The following is a 21,631-nucleotide window of genomic DNA, read 5'->3' on the forward strand; positions in this document are numbered from 1 at the left end:
TGAATAAACAGTATTTGTGCTTTGTTTCAGTGAATGATGTACAGCTGTCCTGTTACCGGATCTTGGCCTGTTTCTACTGTCTGGGCACCGGAAAGAATGTCTTTGTGGAGAAGTAAGAGGCCAAACCTTTTTCAAACTGTTGTGAAACGTTGTACATTGTTATTGATTTTACCGCTTGAGTTGGCTCAAGGTGGGAAGCTTTCTTTTCACAACAACTTGACCTTAACTGTCTGGTCGAATTGAATCCTGGCACTATGTTGTGATTTGTGCACTCTGTGTTTATTTACACATCTACGTTGACCTGCAGGCATCTTCCTGCGCTGGGGGAGAGTCTGGCGACACTGGTGGCCGCCATGCCTGTGGCATTCCTGGAGCCTCAACTCAACGCTCACAACCCGATGTCCGTCTTCAACACCAAGACTCCCCGAGAGAGAGCGAGTGAGTGTCTACCGGATCCCCCATTTAATATTGACTTCTGTCCCAATCATTTGCAATGTTCTGATTTATTAATCCCAAAGGACTACTAGTTATCATTGTACAACTATTTGAAAACCTGAAAAATAAAACAAGGAGATATGATGAATAAACTTGAATAAAAAAAAACAACTAATAAAATAAGCCTTTCCAGAAGATTATTGGTTGCAGAAATAAATGTCTTTCTTTCACTCCGATGATCTTAGAATAATTTTTGACAATGCAATTCAGACTGTTACTGTGAGACTGTGAAACCAGCAGATAAAAGAGAGGAGAATTTCAGTGAAAAATGGATGAAAAACACGGGCATGGAAGATTGTAGACATTGAACAAAGTTTTTAAATGTTTTCCTTGGTGATCTCTCTTTCCAGTCCTGAGTATGCCGGACACGGTGGTGGAGATTTGTCCTGATTTGCCTCGCCTTGAAGGACTGCTGAAGGACGTCAGCGACGTCTCAGAGTCCGGTGCTCGCTACTCCGACATGCCACAGGTCTGAAGGGCTGATGGGATATTTAAATGAATAGATACAAGTGCATGTTTTTGCTGTTTTTGTTTCACAACAACATGGTCACTGCTTGTATGCTAAAAGCAGCATTATGGGAAGGATGCAATATTAAGAGACTAACATCGAGGATATCTCAACCTCTACTTCATCAATTCTGATCTTGCTTTTTAAAATATGTCTCTTGTGAGTTGCAAAACTTAATGCAAAATACACACATATTTGTAAGGCTGGGCTAGGGTGTGTTATAACTTTTCAAGATGTTCACATCAACATATTAGCATCAAATCTCCAAATCCATCATTATGGGAAGTTCTAAGTGACATTATTCATCTTTATTTTAGAGCTTTAGATCCACAACACAACAATCTGCTCCGTATTTCCTCTACCGTCAATAAACCTTCAGTCATTCAGACAGTTCCCCTTCTGTCTGTCTGCTGCAGGTCATTGAGGTGGTCCTTCCCATGCTGTGTAACTATCTGTCCTACTGGTGGGAGAAGGGTCCGGAGAACTCTCCTCCAGATACCCAGTGCTGCACCATGGTGACCTCTGAACACCTGAGCATCATCCTGGCAAACATCCTCAAGATCCTCAACAACAACCTGGGCATCGATGACGCCCCCTGGATGAAGAGGATTGCAGGTAACGGCCAGGCTCTAGACTGTGAGAGAAGGAATATCTATCATTTAAAAAGGGATTCCTGCTGCTGAGAAGGTGTTTGTTTACAGACTTGTAGTCAATGCTTGTAATAAATTAGTTTGGGTTTTTCAGGAAATGTGTGAGAATTTTTAATAAATTGCTTCACGCAAATTTGCATTTAAATTTCACTCTGTGGTGAGTTATTTTCTCATCAGAGGTAGAAGTTGCCCCACTCATTCCTTTTTGTTTTGAAAAACATAGCAATCAGGAAAAAAACAAATTAAAGGTCAGACTTCAGCAAAATAACAATAAGTCTGAAAGGTAATTTGAATGAAAGAAACCCATCTGGAGACGGAGGGTTAATACAACAAAGTATGATTGTTTTCCTCAACAGCTTGCATTTTCATTTCACATTCCTCAGTGGGAGTTCAGGAAAGGCCAGATAACATAATTGGTTGCTGAGGGAGAGCCTAGCCTCAGGCAATCACACTTCATGAAACTTCATTTGAATATTTTGCTTTCAAGACATTTACAAACAGAGAAACTACACAAGGGAAATATTCATGCTGTGCCTTGTGTATTCACCTCTTCTACGACTGATGCCTCTCGTTTTTAGTACAATTGTGTGTTGAGGTATACAGGTACACATGTTCTGAATATAGTATGACAGTTGTGAGAAAAACTCCAATAAAACTGTCTGCGTTTTAATACTTCAGTTGTAAGCCAGGGGACAAAAAGCTCTTGGATATTCCCTGAGAATTAAGTCTTATATTTATGATGATAAAAATAAATACCCCCTGTCGGCCGGCTATCTTCAATGGCCCTAATTGTCCCTCCAAATCCTCACAGAAACCTGTTGTGTTCTTGAAAGCATCCTTCACTCAGATCTAAAAAAATAAATACTTTTCCCTTGTCTCTGTCCAGTCTACTCTCAGCCAATCATCTGCAAGGCGGGAGCAGATCTGCTGAGAACCCACTTCCTGCCCACCTTGGAGAAATTGAAGAACAAGACGGTGAAGGTGAGAGCTTAAAATATAATGCAAATGCTATTACAGCAGCACAACATATCCACGGCTCAAAGACAGCTGTGATTAAAGTAGATTTCTGCTGACTCATCATAAGCAGCTGGAGTCCCATCACCTACAGAGAGTAAAACGTCCTCAGTAACTTCACTGCGAGAGTTTACAGGGAGGACATTATTCCCCCTGAGTTTGAAGGGGTTGTGTGTGTGAGGAGATCTGTAATAATAAGTTGATAGCCGGAGATGAGTTGTTGATGTGCTGCAAACGAAGGTTGTGGGTGAAGAGGAGGCGCTGAAGGCCGACAGTAAAGCTGACACCCAGGAGGCCGAGCTGATCATCCTGGATGAGTTCGCCTTGCTCTGCAGAGACCTCTACGCCTTCTACCCCATGCTCATCCGCTATGTGGACAACAACAGGTACTGGAAAATAAATATATGTTTTTAATTAAAAATATCTTTGGAGGATTTTCATTTAGTAAGATATTAATTTGCTCAGCTAAATATATGAATATTTCCAGTATTATCTGAGCTTTATTCACCTTGAGGATTTTTTTCAAGTTGATCAGATGTAGGGAAACGTATTGCAACTCTGAAGAAAATGTTCTTCAATAATCCAGGTCCAGGTGGCTGAAGGAGCCGGATGCAGACTCCACTGAGCTCTTTAGGATGGTGGCTGAGATTTTCATCCTCTGGTGCAAGTCCCATGTGAGTCTAACCATTCAATCTCATAGTCTTATCACAATGTACGATATTAGCATGCTGCTCATGAGAATGTCTTTCCTGAATATCCATCTGTATTTTTCATGACTTCCCTCTGTATTCAGAACTTCAAACGGGAGGAGCAAAACTTTGTGGTTCAGAATGAGATCAACAATCTGGGCTTCCTGACTGGAGAGGGCAAGGCGAAGATGTCTAAGGTAAATATAATAGTTATCTCACATGATCTGGGTCGACACAATGGCTGAATGATAGATATTGTTGATAAGTCTGTTCAATTCGGTTGCCTCCTAATGTCAATAAAACCACCAAAAAGCCCAAGAACCACAGGGAAATTATCCCAATCACAGGTATTGTCTTACTCGTCTCTGCCATAGAGCTCATTCTAAGCATCTTTCCTGTGTTTTTAATCGACACGTGCTGACCACGCTGAGCATGCAAATGTGAGATGTTCTACAATTCAACTGCATGAGTTCCAACTTCTTAAATTCCCTTTTATAGCGAGGGTTTACGACATGTGATGAGGATATTTACCGTAGTCGGATTATAGGTAGGTCATATATCTGGATGTTGACAGTGATGGGTGCAGCAGCCACTCAGCTCGCTGTCACTGTGAGAGTTTGTTGTTTATTTGTGCTGGCAGAGGCAGGCAGTTTTATTTATACGCATTCTTGGAGTGTTTTTACACGCTAGGTCACAGTTGAAATAAAAACCCTCAGCTCTTGATCTTGGAGGACTGATTTATGTAGAAAGATTTTTGGTAATAGTATTTAATTAATCCTAATCGATCCTGATCTAATTATTGCAGGCTAGAAAGCGACGTTAAATTATTTCTGTCTTCTACTTTGACTTTATAGTCAGGTGGCGACCAGGAGAGGAAACACAAGCGGCGTCGCGGCGAGTATTACTCCATCCAGACCTCGCTGATCGTCGCAGCCCTGAAGAAGCTGCTGCCCATCGGCCTCAACATGTGCACCCCCGGAGACCAGGAGCTCATCTCCCTCGCCAAGATCCGCTACAGTCTGGTGAGCTGACAAATACGGGCCCTGGTGCTAAAGTTATCAGACCAGTTTCTTCTTAAAGTTCTCTTTTTTTTAAGCAGGATGTCCCACGGGTACTCTATCTCTTATCACTCTGTCCTTTTATGAGCCTTATCTTCGTTTATTTTAGGTCTATTTTTTCAATCATAGATAATATAAATGATGTTGTTACTTTAGAAAAGTTCCGCTTTCTAAATCCTCTCGTCGTACCTGTACTGTAGACTAAGGCAGAGTGGTGCCTCTTCACCAGAACCACTGTGTGTAAATGTTGCTGTACCTTAACTCACAGCAGTCACAACTGTCTTTATTTGCATTACAGACCTCAGCTTGTTTTTCATTATGTCAGTCAGAGGTTAATCATCTTTGGTGCAACGGGCCTTCAGTGTTTATACAACTTCAAATATGAAAGCTTTATATGCACATAGCACAAGTAAAGGAAAACAGTAGTGACACTCTTTGCATTTTCTCTCTTTTGAATACCCTTCATAGAAAGACACAGATGATGAGGTGAAGGAACACTTGCGCCTGAATTTCCATCTCCAGGACAAGGTGAGATAGTGTTTTGTATGGTTTAAGTAATATAAGTTTAAAGCTGCTGTTGGTTGATTGATTTGTGCTGTAGTCTGAGGACCCGGCGGTCCAGTGGCAGATGAACCTGTACAAAGACGTGGTGGTGAAGAGCGAGGAGCCCGCTAACTTAGAACACACAGTGGACCGAGTGCAGAGCATCTCAGCTGCTGTCTTCCACCTGGAGCAGGTAGATGTGACTACATGCATTTGGTCAATGATTAGACAATCTACAGGTATTGAATACAAAACCCATATGATACTTGGTTTGCTGTTGTGATTATTTGAAAAAAAAAGAATTTACAAACATTCCTGATTTCATCTTTTAAAATGTATTTTTTTACAGTTATTTTTATTTCTTTTTAAATGTACATAGGTTAATTTAATAGTAATGATAAAAAGTAAGTTACAAATAATTATAAATAATATTTATAATCAGAATATATAATTATAACAATTAAAAATGTTATAATATTAAAATTACTTTTATTAAAAAAATGTTTCTAAAAAAGGAATACAGATACATAAATAATAATAAATTGGAAAATACAATTGAGAGAATGTTTCTTAAAACAATAATATAATCTGGAATCTGCTGTTTTCTTGTAATTTATGCCTTTTTAAGTTTAGTATTTTTCTTTGACATTATACCGTTTCAAGCCCCTTCCAATTTTCGTCTTGTCTCGTCCCTCAGGTGGAGCAGCCTCTGAGGAATAAGAAGTTGGTGTGGCATAAGCTGCTGTCTAAACAGCGTAAGCGTGCTGTGGTGGCTTGTTTCCGGATGGCTCCTCTCTATAATCTACCAAGGTGAGGTTATTTTACACCTGAGAGGCTTTCTGGAACTTGTTTACAATGTCAGTAATGAAATAGACATTGTTTTGTCTCAATCTAACCGTACATAACAATCAATCACCAAGTAATCATGGGCATTATTGTTCTTGATTGTGTGCCCATGTAAACCCCTCATCGCCGCCCTAATGACATTCTCTCCTCTGTGTTGTTTTCTTGCATAATACTACCTCATCCTCCCTCAGATACAAAAATAATAATTACTTCCTGAATGGCTATCGGGAGGTTTGGCTGGAAAGGGCATTCAAAGCCTCCAGCTTTGACCGCCTGTTCTCCTTGCTGACGGTAAAGTGAAACTACAGGGCGAATGCTTCATCTGTTCAACCCCCCCTTCATCCACCAGGCTGTGGACTGATCTCTGCCCAGCAACCGATTGTTTCTGCACTGTTGATTCTGATTGGTCAGCTAGAATGAGCCAAAGAATTGACTGTAACAAGCTTATTTGGAAAGTGGAAACAAACTGCGAGCTGCAGGCTTTTGTCTCATTTCAGGTGTACTCTGAAGGAAGGAATGAAGAAAGCAGAGAAGAAGAAAGACAGAAAGAAAAAATTCAATTAAACTAATAGTAATACACAATATAAAAGTTGTTTTATGTTATTTTGCTTCCTGCCCTTATGATGATTTCTTTATTTGACATTTTGCCAAAGGTTGTGCAGTTTTACAACATATCTGTGCACCTTTGTCAAAGAAAATGTATACTATAAATCCAAAAATTGCAAAAGGAATAGTTGTGGAAGTACCGATTTGTTGGAAAACTGCACACCCCCCCTAAAGTGTGCATGCTCCTCTAATGAACTTTACCACCTTATGAAAAGCACTGCAGTTGTTTTATAGACCAAACATGACCAGTCAGAAGAGCCAGTGGGTCCCACATTGACCAATCACCACCCTGCCTGAAATGCACTTCCTGTAACCCCTTCCTTCCCTGACATCTCTCCTTCCTGTCTCCTCCAAAAACTCACCAGTACCCGCCCTAATGCCACTGTACCTCCCTCCCCACTCCCCTCCATACCTCCCCCCTCCCCAGGCATCGCGCTATCAACTTCTTCATCCCGGCCTATCAGAGACTTTGGATAGAGGCAGAGGAGTACTCCTTTGAGGAGAAGCTAGTTCAGGATCTGGCAGTAAGTACTGGGCTCGCCTTGCCCTTGCCCCACGTGCCCTGCGTTGGCACCCCTCTGCCAGTCCTGTCTGCCGAATGCTTCTTTAGCTCCGCGCCCGTCGAGCCTTGGGAGCGTGCCCGGGTGGGGACCTCGCCCAAAGCACCCAGGGGCGGCCCCCGCTCTAGGCGCGCAAAAGCATCCAAACTGAGATCCGTCAGGGGTCAGAGGCTGCATGACCAACTCAGGAGACACAGGGCCAGCTCCGGCGCTCACAGCTGTAGAAAAGCAGGCTTTGCCTTTCTGACCGCAGCGGTAAGGGGGGCCTTTCACTAGGAGTCTCTAGCTGTTTGGCTGTCAGATCTGGATCCAACCCATCAGTTGTCTTTTCGCTGTACTCTGTAAGTCTGTAGTGTGAGTGTGAAGGTGACGTTACAGTACGTTCTGTGGCCGTGACGTCAGTGGCATGCTCGCGTAGTGACGTGGAGATCACCTTTCATTTTAGATCTAGCAAACTCATCAAGACACTAAAACCATCGAATAAAGTACAGCCTTAGATACAGCAGCTTGTTGTTGGGGAAGGTTACTCTTATTAGTGTCAGATTTATTTAACAAATATGTCAGCTTAGTTTGTGTAGTTGTCTCTCTTTGTCAGGCTCTATACCGTCAGGGTCATTCTTCATGTTCAGTCATACCACCAGTTTGCTGACTGCTTGCATCTGTTTGCTGTAACGTGCATGTGTTTGAGAGGTGTTTCCAGCGCTGTTCATCCTCCACTAACTTCCTCGCCCTGTCCTTTCCACGGATCACCAGAACATGACAAAAACTCATCTGCATGCCGGTGCTAGTTGAGTGTTTCTGACTTATTTCTGTGTTTTTGACTAATGTGTATATGGGCACAATGGTCAGTAAGTGGGTGAAGATTAAAAAAATAAGATATTTCATGAAAAAGGACGATTAATGATTTGGGCAGAGCTAACTATTCACACCTGTGGACTCCTGCAGAAAACCCCGATGAAAATTGTGGAAGAGGAGGAAGAGGAGGTGGCTGAGGTCCAACCAGACCCTCTCCACCAACTCATTCTCCACTTCAGCCACAACGCTCTGACAGAGAGAAGGTGAGGGAGTTCAATCACTGAAAGAAAGAGTCAATGTTACTGTGAGCATGCTTTTAAAATGCTGGTGATTTCCTAAATGATTCTTTTTGTTTTGCAAACTCAAGGCTAAAGGTTTGTTGTCAGGTCTGTTTACTTTTGAAAAAGTTGCAGACCTGATCTTGTTGTGTTAACAGGTATAAAATGTGTTTTGAATATCTATAGTTGACTTTATTAATGTGACTTACCTTTCACTTCGTCTTAGTCACTTGGAAGAAGACCCTTTGTATATAGCGTATGCAGACATGATGGCGAAGGTACTACCAAGTTCTTTTTATGTAAAATAAATCTTGAGTGAACATGAAAACTGAGTTTTGAATGTTGACTTTTCTATCTTCAGAGCTGTGCAGAGGATGATGAAGAGGAAGAAGAGAGGAAGGAAAAGAAAAGACGTTTGAGGTATGCTCTCGGCCTGCTCCTTTAGCCATTACTTACCATTCCCCAAAACATTAATATCTGTTAGCTGTGAAGAAAGAAGAGGTTCATTAGAGTGTGTGCTGATGGAGGCTGCTGTGTGTGTGTGTTGCTGCTCAGGAAAAAGAGATGGAGAAGCAGAAGATCCTGTATCAGCAAATGAGGCTGCACGCCCGCGGGGCCGCAGAGATGGTGCTGCAGATGATCAGCGCCAGTAAAGGTAACGAGGAGCTCAACGGTCCTGTGCTTCAACACTCTGCAGGGAGTTTATAGAGGATTTCAAATGAAGTCCAAATGCATGTTTTTCAGGATGGATAAAAATAGGGACAACAATAAATACTTATGAGACCATTTAACTGCTGAACCTAAGGAGCTAAAAGCTTGACATATTTGTTGATACCTTGAAATGTAACCTTGCCATCATTACAAACACACACATTTTGCACTTTCTACAGCAGTTCTGATCTGTTGCAGGGATTAGTTTACTATCAGACAAACCTGCTTCTGAATGTTGCAGCTTTTATCTTACTCATTCTCCATCAGGTCGTCTGGGCCCCATGGTGACCTGCACCCTCAAACTGGGGATCTCCATCCTGAATGGTGGCAATGTGCAAGTGCAGCAGGTGGGATTAAACAGCTCAAATGTTCAACTATATTTATCTATTTGCAGATACTCACAACATATTCATATATCAGCATGAAATGATACGTTTTTGATTTAAGTTGAGTTAAGTTGTGTGATAGATTTCATCTCTCTTTCCAGAAAATGCTTGATTACCTGAAAGAGAAAAGAGATGCAGGCTTTTTCAAGAGTCTCTCAGGACTGATGCAGTCTTGCAGGTGCTGTTTTATTATCTATACCATACAAATAAACTTCTGCAGAGACACACAAGTACATCTATTGTAATTCTGAGTTGTTTCCCCCGCAGTGTCTTGGATTTGAATGCATTTGAGAGGCAGAACAAAGCAGAAGGACTTGGCATGGTGACAGAAGAAGGTTCAAGTAAGTTGAGGAAGTCTAATAAGATGAGCTGTTTGATTCCTTCATTAGTCTTCAGAGCATCACATCTTTGATTAAAGATCAGTAGATCCTTCCTTTACTTTAGAATAGGAAACAAAAGACCCTATCCTCTCCCCCCTCCCCTTCTAATGCTGAACCATGAACACTGTATATCTCTGGTGTCGTATTAAAGCTGTTAATCAACGCTACTTCCTAATAAGTAGTTACTTCTGTATGGCCGATGTAGATGAATAATCTAAATCACATTGCTATCAATGTGATTTTGATTAATCGGATAGTTTGCTGCTTGCGCTACAGTCTCTGAAGTGTGTTGTCTTTTACGTCGTCTTTTGAAGAAGAAAATAGAAGTTGTGATTTTCAGTGTATTATGGGACCGTCTTATATGTAGCATGGATTCAAGTCTTAGCGTAAATGTACTTTATGTTGACCTTTATGAGGATATTTAGGCTGTACGGTATCCTGTCATGTATTACAGAGCAGTGGTCTGTGAGTGGTTAGAGACACAGCACTGGTCTTAGAGGACATGGTCCAGCATTAAATCTCTCTCCTACTCTCAACACAAACACTCCTCACTTAATGCTTCCACATCCAACTATGTCCGTCTTTCCATCATCCAGTCCTAAACATTTCCACCGAGTTCTGTGTTTAACAATTCACTGTTACTACTCGTCTCTGTAACTTTAATGGATCTTTCACCATGATTGAATTCTCATTTTGTAATCATCATGTAAAATGTAACACAGACACACCCAGGCCTATAATTTCCCCTGCTCCCCTAAAACTATTATTTTTAACTGCATGACTTTGTTTTTCACTCGTAGCCTAAATATTCATAATTCTTTGTATTGTAACTGGGATGTCCTCTCTTTTTGCTTATGTCTTGGTGTATTGTTTGTCTCCTTCCTGTCATTTTAAAAAACCCATCGACGGCAGTCAACAATCAGCGGGGTAAATAGCAAACCTAGATCATCCTGATATGGCTATGCTTCCACTCTGAATGTCTCATCTGTGGTCCATACTCCTGCTTTATTTGGTACCCAGCCTCCCCCCCCCCCAGATGTCTGTAGGGACAAACTGTGCATGCAGCGTGATCACACGATGGATCTCCAACAATCCATTGCCTGTCTGTTATTCGTCCCATTCCCTTCATGTTAACATTTACTAATGCAAATCCTATTACTGATGCACAAATCTGTTGTTCCAAGGCTATCAGTGCCACCTCTCAGGGGTTTGACTGAAGGTCTGTGGACTCTTCCGCAGCCTAAGCAAAGCTTTGTCTTGCTTTGGATTTTGTGCCTATTTCACAAAGCTGGTTTCCATACAGACCTCTGACTTTCACATGGTTTTTTATCTGCTTACAGAAATGTATTTGTGCTCATTTCGTTTAGCTCTTTTGACTGGATTATAAAGTGAGTTATATAACCTTGTCTGTCCGCCGCTTATTTCTTGAAATGACCTCCTCCATCAGGGCTCAATCCATGCCTACATGTGAAAGTTATCAGGCTTCCTCCAGTTTATGGAAATGTCCTAGTGTTTCGTTGTTGTTTCAATTAAAAGCATTTTTCCAACAAAGCTCTTTGGATTCAGTTTTGAACCTGCAATCTAAAGGCCCTGAACTTCCAACATGAAGCCTGACCTGCTTGCCTCATGTTACTTGCTTCAGAGGGGGTTTTTTAATTTGAACTGTATCAGATTTCATGTTGAGTAAATAATCATCTTATTAATCTGCACAGGGTCGTTGTTGTAGTCACTAAGATATTCTTTTCCCTAAGGTTCCAAAGTGCTACAAAATGATGAGTTTACTAAAGATCTGTTCCGGTTTTTGCAACTTCTTTGTGAGGGCCACAACGGAGGTGAGCTTGCAATTCCTACTTAAAAAGTTAGACATAGTTCTGTTTGTAGTATTTTGCATTAGCCTAAAGGGCGCAGTATTGCTAAAGATAGGGAAAGACATGGATGTGAAAGTGTATGTTTCTGTCAGATTTCCAGAATTTCCTGAGAACACAAACTGGAAACACGACCACAGTCAACATCATCATCAGCACTGTTGACTATCTGCTCCGTCTTCAGGTGTGTAAAACACAATATAGAAGCACAACATACTGTATGTACTCACCTTTACTGACTTATTGTGTACCAATGTGATGCTGCTCTCTAGGAATCGATCAGTGACTTCTACTGGTACTACTCTGGCAAAGATGTCATGGATGAGACTGGAAGACTGAACTTCTCCAAAGCTTTATCTGTTGCCAAACAGATATTCAACTCCCTGACAGAGTACATTCAGGTAAGCAGCTGATCCCTCAGTCAACACTGTTTAATCCACTTTGTGAAGACTGAATTACTTTCATCAAATATTTCCTGATGTGTATTTCCTCTCCTCCCTCCCTCAGGGCCCGTGTATTGGGAACCAGCAGAGTTTAGCTCACAGCAGACTGTGGGACGCAGTGGTGGGCTTCTTGCATGTTTTTGCCAACATGCAAATGAAGCTTTCTCAGGTACAATAATCCTTCTTATAAGGCATCTCTTTTTAAATAACAATAACATTTAACTTGTAGGGATGCTATGCTAGTGTCCTAAAGGTCATTGCATAAATAACCACAAAGTTTGAAACACATTGTGTGTTAAAAGTGAAATATCTATCCCTTGTTTATATTGTTTTGATAACCATGGTAGTCATGGTATACTTCACATATAGTGGTGTCTTAAAGCAGGATTTTCCAACCATTTTTGTGAACACATTTAAATAAAACAAAGTCTACTTGTAGTCTAGTGATCCCTTGTCACAGTTTAATGTGTGGACACAAGCTGTAAGAAGATTGTAGTTTTAAGGACTTTTAGATGCCTGAAGAGTTAAAGGTATTCTTTTTTATCAAAGGTATTAGAAACATTTGAACTCTAACTCATTAAATCATCAGTCCTTGACGTATTCAGCAAGTGTATAGCATTATAACATTAATAAGACTTTGCTGATGGGTGAATATTTGGAGTCTAAACGTCTTTGTTTTGTTCGTGCTTTGGGAAAACTCCTTCAGCACAAAGCTGTAACAGAAAGACTTTAATCTCCTTGTAGGACGCCAGTCAGATTGAGCTGTTGAAGGAGCTGATGGATTTACAGAAGGACATGGTGGTCATGTTGCTGTCTCTGCTAGAGGGTGAGAGCCTGGAGCTGCTGAGACAGACATTTAAAAAGATCTGTAGCACAACCTGTTGACTTAAAGCGCTATCTTTCTGTATACTCAGGTAACGTGGTGAATGGAACGATTGGAAAGCAGATGGTGGACACCCTGGTGGAGTCTTCCAGCAACGTGGAGATGATCCTCAAGTTCTTCGACATGTTCCTCAAACTGAAGGACCTGACGTCCTCTGACACCTTCAAAGAGAACGACCCCGAGTTTAAGGGCATCATTTCAAAGAAGGAGTTCCAGAAGTCCATGGAGTCCCAGATGCAGTACAGCCAGTGGGAGATTGAGTTCCTGCTCTCGTGCGCAGAGGCCGACGAGAATGACATGTTCAACTACATTGACTTTGTGGAGCGCTTCCATGAACCCGCCAAAGACATCGGCTTCAACGTGGCGGTGCTGCTGACCAACCTGTCGAACACATGCCGCACGACTCCAGACTCACCACCTTCTTGGACCTGGCGGAGAGCGTGCTCAGCTACTTCGAGCCTTATCTGGGTCGCATTGAAATCATGGGCAGCGCGAAGAGGATCGAGAGGGTTTACTTTGAGATCAGCGAGTCGAGCCGCGAGCAGTGGGAGAAGCCACAGGTCAAAGAGTCCAAGCGCCAGTTCATCTTCGACGTGGTCAACGAGGGCACGGAGAGCGAGAAGATGGAGATGTTTGTCAATTTCTGTGAGGACACCATCTTTGAGATGCAGCTGGCCTCGCAGATCTCCGAGCCGGATGTGGTGGAACAACCTGAGGGGGACGAGGACGACGATGCACACAGCATTCTGGACGAGCTGGGTGGGGAGGAAGAGGGCGCCCTGGAGTCTGCCTCGGCCTTCACCACCGCATGCCGCTCGATCAAGAAGAAGATCTCGAATGCACGCCAAACATTATCCATTAAAAACCTCTCCAAGCAGTTCAAGAAAATCAAGAAGCTGAGCATCAAGGAGATCATCACCGGCTTCTTCTCCTTCTTCTGGATGCTCTTCACCGGCTTCTTCAAGGGAATCTACGGACTCATCTTCGGATTCTTCCACGTCATCTGGTCCTCCATGTTTGGCGGTGGCCTGGTCGAGGGCGCTAAGAACATAAAGGTGACGGACATCCTCGGGAACATGCCCGACCCAACCCAGTTCGGTATACATGGAGATGCGATGGAAGGAGAGAAAGTGGATGCCATAGAGTCGTCGGGAGGCTTAGAGACGGCCAGGGCGCCTGCAGGAGACACAACAGAGGTCGACACCATGCTGGAGATGCTGTCCAATCCCAAGAAGGAAGGGGGGAAACATGTGGAGCCGGGCTTGGGGGATGTCTCTGAGCTGAGTGCAGAGATCTCCACCTCTGAACACAAGAAGGTTTGTACATTTTTACTTTAACTTCTTATGTTTTATACAACAAATCTGGAGAAAACTATATAACCCACAAGAAGAATTCTACTTGATTAAGTTTATGGTTTTAAACATTAGAGATCTGTTTTTCTATTATCTCGTTCAGAAAGCTGCAGCCAAGCCTGTCGAAGCCCCCGAGAACGAACCAGAGAAAGCAGAGTGAGTAAACTTAAGTGAGAGGAAAATAATTCATCGCCTTTCACAATAAAACCAACTGTTTTGATTACAGCTCAGAGAACCAGGAGAAGGAGGACAAGCCAAAGAAGGAGGAGGAGGAGGTGAAGGAGCCGGTGGCGGAGGAGAAGCCCAAAGCCAAAGCCAGTCCGCCCAAGGACGCGTCTCCGTCCTTCATGCTGAGCATCTTCGCTGTGCTGGACGTCTTCCTGACCAAGATGCTGGTGAGCCCTCACACAGATTGTCTTCCAGATGTGGAAATAAAGGTCACAACAGTTGGTCTTAATCAATGTTTCCCCTGCAGAATTATCTGGCTCGGAACTTCTACAACCTGCGTTTCCTGGCTCTGTTTGTGTGTTTCGCCATCAACTTCATTCTGCTCTTCTACAAGGTAATGGAAATCAAGTTCCCAAACACAATTTCAAGATCATTGGAAGAGAAAATGCAAAGAAATGTGCATTTGAAATCAGAAGGACAGAGTGTGAAAAGTACCGGCCATTTCACAATACAGTTTCCTTGACTTATCCAGACATCGAAATCTTTACCTGGACACCTTAGTTTTTAGGCAAATTAAAGGACAAAGGATAAAACAAGAAGAAAATGTATGTATAATTAAGATTTTTATAGTAATAACATTTGCAAAATACATGATTTTTGTTTGACAGTAATCTACAGGAGCAGTCACTGCCTTTTTAAAACTTTAGTCGCAAAATTAAACTTTTTTTTGATGGAATTAAACACGTTTTTCCTTTTCATAAACTTACTTAATTCTAGTATTTTCTTGGAACGTTTACCTCTAACCCAAATTCCTCATTTTTAAACCGTTTTCTCTCCAGTGACCCGACACTAGTTGTGTTTTATTCGTGGAATATGTGCTAACTGCTCTTTGCCCTTTAGGTCACCGGTGAAGCTGAAGGTGAAGAAATAGATGAGGAGAAAACCTGGGACGGCGATGAAGATAATGATGATGAGAACACATTCTTCGACATGGATGAGTTTGTCCTGCAGGAGAGCACCGGCTACATGTTACCAACGCTGCGCTTCCTCGCCGTCTTCCACACCGTCATCTCTCTCGTCTGCCTCTTCGGGTACTACATCCTCAAGGTCGGTTCATCCATGCGGCTCCTCCCCATTTCACTGCTTGCGATCGTGTAGGGTAAAGTTTTAATCCTCCATTTTACTATGTTGCTTCTAGGTTCCTCTGGTGGTGTTCAAGAGGGAAAAGGAGATTGCGAGGAAGCTGGAATTCGACGGTCTCTACATCACCGAACAGCCGTCTGACGAAGACATTAAGGGCCAGTGGGATCGACTCGTCATCAACACCCCGTGAGTCACATTAATCTGTATATTACGTAAAATATCAGCCAGGAAATGTGGATTCTTGTTGATTAGCATGATGAATTACAGAGAAGCTAATGGAGAGAATGCTTAGTTTAATTAAAGTCATTTATCATAAAGACAGTATCAGTGACCACAGCTGATTCTTCCTTCTACTTTCTCTACCAGGTCTTTCCCGAGCAACTACTGGGACAAGTTCATCAAGCGCAAGGTCAGTGTGAGAAGGATTTTAGCTGATTAACTAGATTTCTTACACTAAATAATTAGATATATCTGAACATGTACTCATAATGTACTTGTCAAACTAAATTCCTAGTTAGACATATCATCCAAAAGACGCCGGGTCTCCGAAAAAAAGATGCTATTATGGACACTCTGTTGTTAGCATGATATGTGAGGGATGAATTGGTTTGCATTAAACATCTCCTGAGGTAATTAGTAGTACCATTATAGTATTATGAGACCCTGTCTAATTTTGCTGGCAGACCATCCTGTGTTCGCTGCGTTCCCTCTCGATCAGAAGAGACTGTTTTCTTTGTGATGTGAGTGACGAGCCTCCCTTTCTGTCCTCTGTCTGTATGTTTAGGTGATCAACAAATACGGAGACATGTACGGCGCTGAACGCATCGCTGAGCTGTTAGGCCTGGATAAGAGCGCTCTGGACTTTGACCCCACCATTGAGACTGTGGAGAAGGAAGCCTCCCTACTCTCCTGGTGAGAGAGGCACCCTCGTTTTCCACTCTGTGTAATCATGAGATGTATAGAGTTGGTTAAAAGTGTTTTACATTAAACATATTTAAAGAAAACCTGATTAAATTCACAGTTTATAAACGTAATGCTTAGTTATAGTTGATATTTTGATGCATATCAGCCACAACGCTTCTGTGGTTCAGTATTTTGTCCTCTGGTTTTCAGGCTGAGCTCCATTGATACAAAGTACCACATCTGGAAGATGGGAGTGGTTCTGACTGACAACGTAAGCTCATTCTGTGTGTTATAAAAGCACTGTCTATTCACAGCACTGCGGGGAAATAAATAAAAAATCTCTGACTTGTAATTAGGATTTTTGGTTATTAAATTTAGGTCTGTGAAGTTTCTAAAATAGCTTGAATAGTTTTTAACTTAAGAGTGTGACATAACAATTAATGAATACTCTGATATAAGAGACACACAGCAAGAATTAAAAAATATTCAAAGGTTTTATTTGGTTATTTGACACATATATCCGCTATGTGTAGTAAAATGAAAGGTGCCATAAGACACCAGTTTGCTTTCTTGATACATATTTCAATAATAGCCAGAATATCATATGATGTCACCATAGTATGCTAAGCTATGCATTGCATTTATTACATGCTGAAGCACAAATATAAATATATGTGGAGAAATGCGAATTCTTTCCACTGGAGCCGTAATAACAAATGTCCTTTCCCCATCCTTTAGTACTTCCTGTATCTGATCTGGTACTCCATCATGTCCATTTTCGGACACTTCAACAACTTCTTCTTCGCCGCCCATCTTCTGGACATCGCCATGGGCTTCAAGACCCTCCGCACCATCCTGTCTTCTGTCACTCACAACGGCAAGCAGGTACGCAGTTCACCCAGCAGGGAGAGCCAGAGTACAGAGGAGAACCTCAATGGCTGACAAACTCATGTGGCAGAGCAGCCTTTCCTCTAACTTTTTACCTGTACTTAGAATCACAACCCCTGAAATATTACAGGGTTTAAGATATCTTTAAGAATGTTAAGAGATATTCTCCTGCCATCCTGATTAGTCTTTTTAAGGACTCATCTTACATAGAGACTGCATGCACATCTGCGATAGATGATGTGAGACAAAACCACTAGCAGCGTGATTCATATTAAACCCAAATGTAATCAAATGAAAGAATTATCTTCTGGAAAAAGGGGGGGGGGGCTTTGAGATAGAAACAGTATGACTCACACACTCCTAAATCAGAAAATATAATGAGGAATGCATTAATGGAGTTAAATATGAATGAATTATTACGGAAAAGATGACCGAGCTAGCTGTTTGCTTCTCACACAAGAGCAATAACTTCTCCAAGCATAATTTAAATGTATTCCGACTAAAGAGGGCCAGAGTTATTTACACTTATCAAATCCTGAAGGGTTAATACTGTAAAGGGAACTTAGTATATAGTGAAGCCCATCATGAACATGCTGTCAGAACAAAATAACAAGTCATCAATCGAAGATTTGAATAAATATGGAAAGAAAGTTGTCTTACTTAGCTCAAACTTAAACTTAAGTAGTAATAACTTAAGTAAAGTGTTGGAACATTTAGCTTCTGCCAATTGTTTTCTTATATATATGCTGCAGTCAGTGTGCAAATATAAAGCAGAATTAAAGCAGGTCACTTGTACATCATTGATGGGACATGAAGAAGTCTTTTAAAGGTGTGAAAGTGATTATAGACTTTCTAAAGGTTTTCAAAGTCTTTGAATATTGATGAAAGCCACACAGAAAAGCTCAATTCAGCAGTGAAGGCCTTGAAAATATTGGAGCTCCACTCTCCTTTTGAGTGAATCTGCTCTGACATGTTGTATTTAAAAGATAACTCTAAAATTCCACATCCTGCCTCCTCAAATCTCTGCTCAAACTGTCAATGGGAAGAAAAGGTGAAATGAAATGCCAACGTTTGTCATTTTTTACTGGACTGAGCTCTCTCTCTTGTAGCTTGTGCTGACTGTGGGTCTGCTGGCCGTGGTCGTCTATCTCTACACCGTGGTGGCCTTCAACTTCTTCAGGAAGTTCTACAACGGGGGGGACGAGGACGAGCCCGACATGAAGTGTGACGATATGATGACGGTACGCCTGACCACCTCCACTATATAAATATATTTATGAGTATTCATCTGGGAAGAAATGGCTTTGAATGATTCAGCCACGGCAAAGAGATAGGAGGCTTTTATCTGAGGGAAGCAGCAGTTAACTACCAGACTGAGCAGAAAATATTTTTAATTAGTGAACTTTGAAAAGGATTTTTGTCCTTTACCTTCTTACTTCAGCAAATGAAAAACACCACAGAGCTATTTCCTGCACTGCTGGTTCATTTGATGAATGTTCTCCTTCTGAAAGAGCAGCTTACAGTCTCAGGATGTTTGAGAGACAGTGTTTTTTACATTCATATTTCACAACGCGCATCTTTCGATTCTTAAGACTTTGTCTCTATTTCCCTTTTTACCTCGTAAAGTAGTTAAGAGGATTTTTGGTGTTTTATTAATATATAAAATCACAGATGACCAGAAAACATGTTTCAAATAATACAGAAAATAGAAGAATTTGTAAGAAATCTCTCCTGTGTTTTGGGACCTGAAATGACGTGTCCTTTTTTTCATTTTGGAGATGTTCTCTTCCCATTCATCTCCATATATTGTTCTTCATCAGAGAACCCACTTGAATCCATGTCCTTGTATGCTTTATGCTTTGTATAAACCAAATCTCCAGCTGCACATATTATTTTCTGAAATGAAGGATGAATGACATGTTCCGTCCTCAGCACACGGAGACACAGCTGCCTTTCTTCCCTACATTATCTCATCTCTTAGCTCCTCTCCTGTGTTCCTCTCCGCAGTGCTACTTGTTCCACATGTACGTGGGTGTGAGAGCCGGAGGGGGTATCGGAGACGAGCTGGAGGACCCAGCTGGAGACCCGTACGAGCTGTACCGCATCCTGTTCGACATCACCTTCTTCTTCTTCGTCATCGTCATCCTGCTCGCCATCATTCAGGGTACACACGCTTTACTTTGTCTCGGGTCTGTGTCCTGCTTCTTAAGTATGTGATCAGAGGAGTCCTGTTTGTACTATGACCAACTATCCCCCCCCCCGCAGGTTTGATCATTGATGCATTTGGTGAGCTGAGAGACCAGCAGGAGCAGGTGAAGGAGGACATGGAGGTGAGTCACAACACTCCTTCCTTTCATATCGTTTTCCAGGCTGTTGCATAGATGTGGAGGAACATACTGAAAGAGGGGGCTTCATACGAGGGCTGTCTGAATTATTACTGTGGCTGAAGTAAACACCCAGCCCAGATGTTCGTTTCCTGACCCTGGTGCAGTTTGTTTGTCGTTTAATAAAGTCAAAATGAGATTTACTCAAGAATTCAAGTGGTCATTTGGTAACCATGTGTAGGGATTTTAACATCAGTCACATTAGAGAGTAAAAAGGGAGTCCAAACAGATGTGTGATGTGTTTGTGGTCCTCATTTAAAAGTGAGTGAAACACAGTGACAACGGTAACCATCTTCTCCTCTAACACAGTAATGAAACCTTTCCTTTGTCCCGTTTCTACCCAACAATCAGCTATTCTGTGATGTGTGACACCAGAGAGAATGAATTAACGAGGAACACGTGAAGAATGTTTGTCTGTCAGTCCGGTAATTTGATTTGAGTTTAAAAAGCCAGCACTGTCCGGCAAATATCCTCCCCTCTGTCTCCCTCGTTCAACTCTCCAATAGTGGCCCAAAGTACCTCGTCAAAATATCTCTAGGCCAAAGGAACAACACGTGTGAAACCGTAATACAGCAGGGGATAAGAGTTTTGTGTATGAATGAACCGACTGAGTCCATCTCCTCTTCCTCCAGACCAAATGCTTCATCTGTGGCATCGGGAACGATTACTTTGACCGGACGCCTCACGGGTTCGAGACCCACACCTTACAAGAACACAACCTAGCTAACTACCTGTGAGTGCAGCAGCAAAGTAAAGTGGAAACACATTTCTGTTCAAACCGTGGACATTCCTCACATTTCCCCCTGTGTGCAGGTTCTTCCTGATGTACCTGATCAACAAGGATGAGACTGAACACACGGGTCAGGTATGTGAACACTATTTATTCACTACTTCTTCTGTGAAATTTCTGATGAATACCAAGAAAAGTTCCAGAAACTTCCGCAGGTTTCACTTGTGCAACATTTCCACCCACTTGTTTTGTTGCATAAGTTTAGCAGGAGGAAGATGTGTGGGATATGAAGTTGTTGTTGTCGTGCACCTGAGATTGAAGTTGTTTTTATTTGAGGTGCATGCTCTGTTCTTATGTCACACAGAAAACACAACTCACTCACTCTAGAGAACTAGATCAGATTAGGTCTTAATCCAAAGGATTCTTAATGGCAGCTAGCTGTGATTTTACAGTATAAGTTTCACTTATTAGAACAGAAGCATGTCTCCGATAAGACTTGTAGAACAGTGAAACGCAGGACAACATTCGGACAGTCATCCTTCTCAGTAATAGGTACCAACCTATGGAATACATTACCACCTGCAATAAGAACATTGACAGAGCTCAAGGCTTTTAACACCGAAGCGAAACAATGGCTGAAACTGAAACAAACCTGTGAACATTGACTTTCATATACTACTGTACTCGTTTAGTGTCCTGCCTTTATGTTTTGTGTTTTTGACTATAGTTTATGTATCGACTCTGTCTCTGTCTATATGTGTTGTTTATTAATGTTCCTGTACTGTTTTAACTTTGCTCATGAACTCTGTTTTAATAGCAAAAGCCTAACCAGGGACAGGGGTTGCAAATTAGCTTCGGCTAGAAACTTGTATGCATGACATTTGTTTTGCATTTCATATGAAATAATGTTGAATGCATTTGTCCCTGAGCAATACACGTCTAAATGAATAAATAAAACAGGTTTGGAAAACTCAATTAAATTATAAAAAGTGTTGGAATATTGATAATAAACACACTTTTTATGATTTCATTTCTCATTTCCTCATCAGCTCTGTGTTTTAATCAACATTTATGGCATGTTAGACTATACTGTGTGTCTTGCCCGAGGACACTAGGACATGCTGACTGCAGTGGGGATTGAACCAGAGCTCCTGAACGCACCACCCACTGAGCCACAGCCAGTCACTTGCCACGACGCCTGATATCTTTTGTCATTTTTTCAGATATATTTTGACATGATTTCTGACTGGTTGAACAGCGTTTGTATATTTGTAGCGACTGATCTGAATTGGTATCAAGCCTCTTTATCAACACGTCCTCTTCATCAGATCTGTTTCTCCTCCCCCTCTCCAG

At 41.8% G+C, this 21,631-nt stretch overlaps 1 protein-coding gene across 1 annotated transcript in view; it reads left to right on the forward strand.

Moving 5' to 3' along the window:
• Positions 1-21,631, forward strand: part of ryr3 (ryanodine receptor 3) — a 94,355-nt gene that overhangs the window by 71,627 nt on the left and 1,097 nt on the right. Inside the window, 42 exon segments of the mRNA XM_063901676.1 lie at positions 31-112; positions 308-438; positions 846-964; positions 1,420-1,618; positions 2,540-2,634; positions 2,908-3,053; positions 3,254-3,341; positions 3,461-3,553; positions 4,211-4,378; positions 4,883-4,942; positions 5,016-5,150; positions 5,655-5,767; positions 6,837-7,224; positions 7,915-8,027; positions 8,269-8,320; positions 8,404-8,433; positions 8,436-8,462; positions 8,598-8,697; positions 9,021-9,100; positions 9,241-9,317; positions 9,407-9,480; positions 11,271-11,351; positions 11,480-11,568; positions 11,657-11,785; positions 11,892-11,996; positions 12,572-12,653; positions 12,742-13,092; positions 13,095-14,026; positions 14,166-14,218; positions 14,289-14,457; positions 14,538-14,624; positions 15,131-15,337; positions 15,429-15,559; positions 15,740-15,782; positions 16,158-16,285; positions 16,487-16,547; positions 17,015-17,161; positions 18,274-18,405; positions 19,172-19,328; positions 19,430-19,494; positions 20,181-20,281; positions 20,362-20,413. Of these exon segments, the coding sequence (XP_063757746.1) occupies positions 31-112; positions 308-438; positions 846-964; positions 1,420-1,618; positions 2,540-2,634; positions 2,908-3,053; positions 3,254-3,341; positions 3,461-3,553; positions 4,211-4,378; positions 4,883-4,942; positions 5,016-5,150; positions 5,655-5,767; positions 6,837-7,224; positions 7,915-8,027; positions 8,269-8,320; positions 8,404-8,433; positions 8,436-8,462; positions 8,598-8,697; positions 9,021-9,100; positions 9,241-9,317; positions 9,407-9,480; positions 11,271-11,351; positions 11,480-11,568; positions 11,657-11,785; positions 11,892-11,996; positions 12,572-12,653; positions 12,742-13,092; positions 13,095-14,026; positions 14,166-14,218; positions 14,289-14,457; positions 14,538-14,624; positions 15,131-15,337; positions 15,429-15,559; positions 15,740-15,782; positions 16,158-16,285; positions 16,487-16,547; positions 17,015-17,161; positions 18,274-18,405; positions 19,172-19,328; positions 19,430-19,494; positions 20,181-20,281; positions 20,362-20,413 (5,672 nt within the window).

Source organism: Eleginops maclovinus, chromosome 15 (assembly GCF_036324505.1).
Source record: "Eleginops maclovinus isolate JMC-PN-2008 ecotype Puerto Natales chromosome 15, JC_Emac_rtc_rv5, whole genome shotgun sequence".
NCBI classification, from domain to species: domain Eukaryota; kingdom Metazoa; phylum Chordata; class Actinopteri; order Perciformes; family Eleginopidae; genus Eleginops; species Eleginops maclovinus.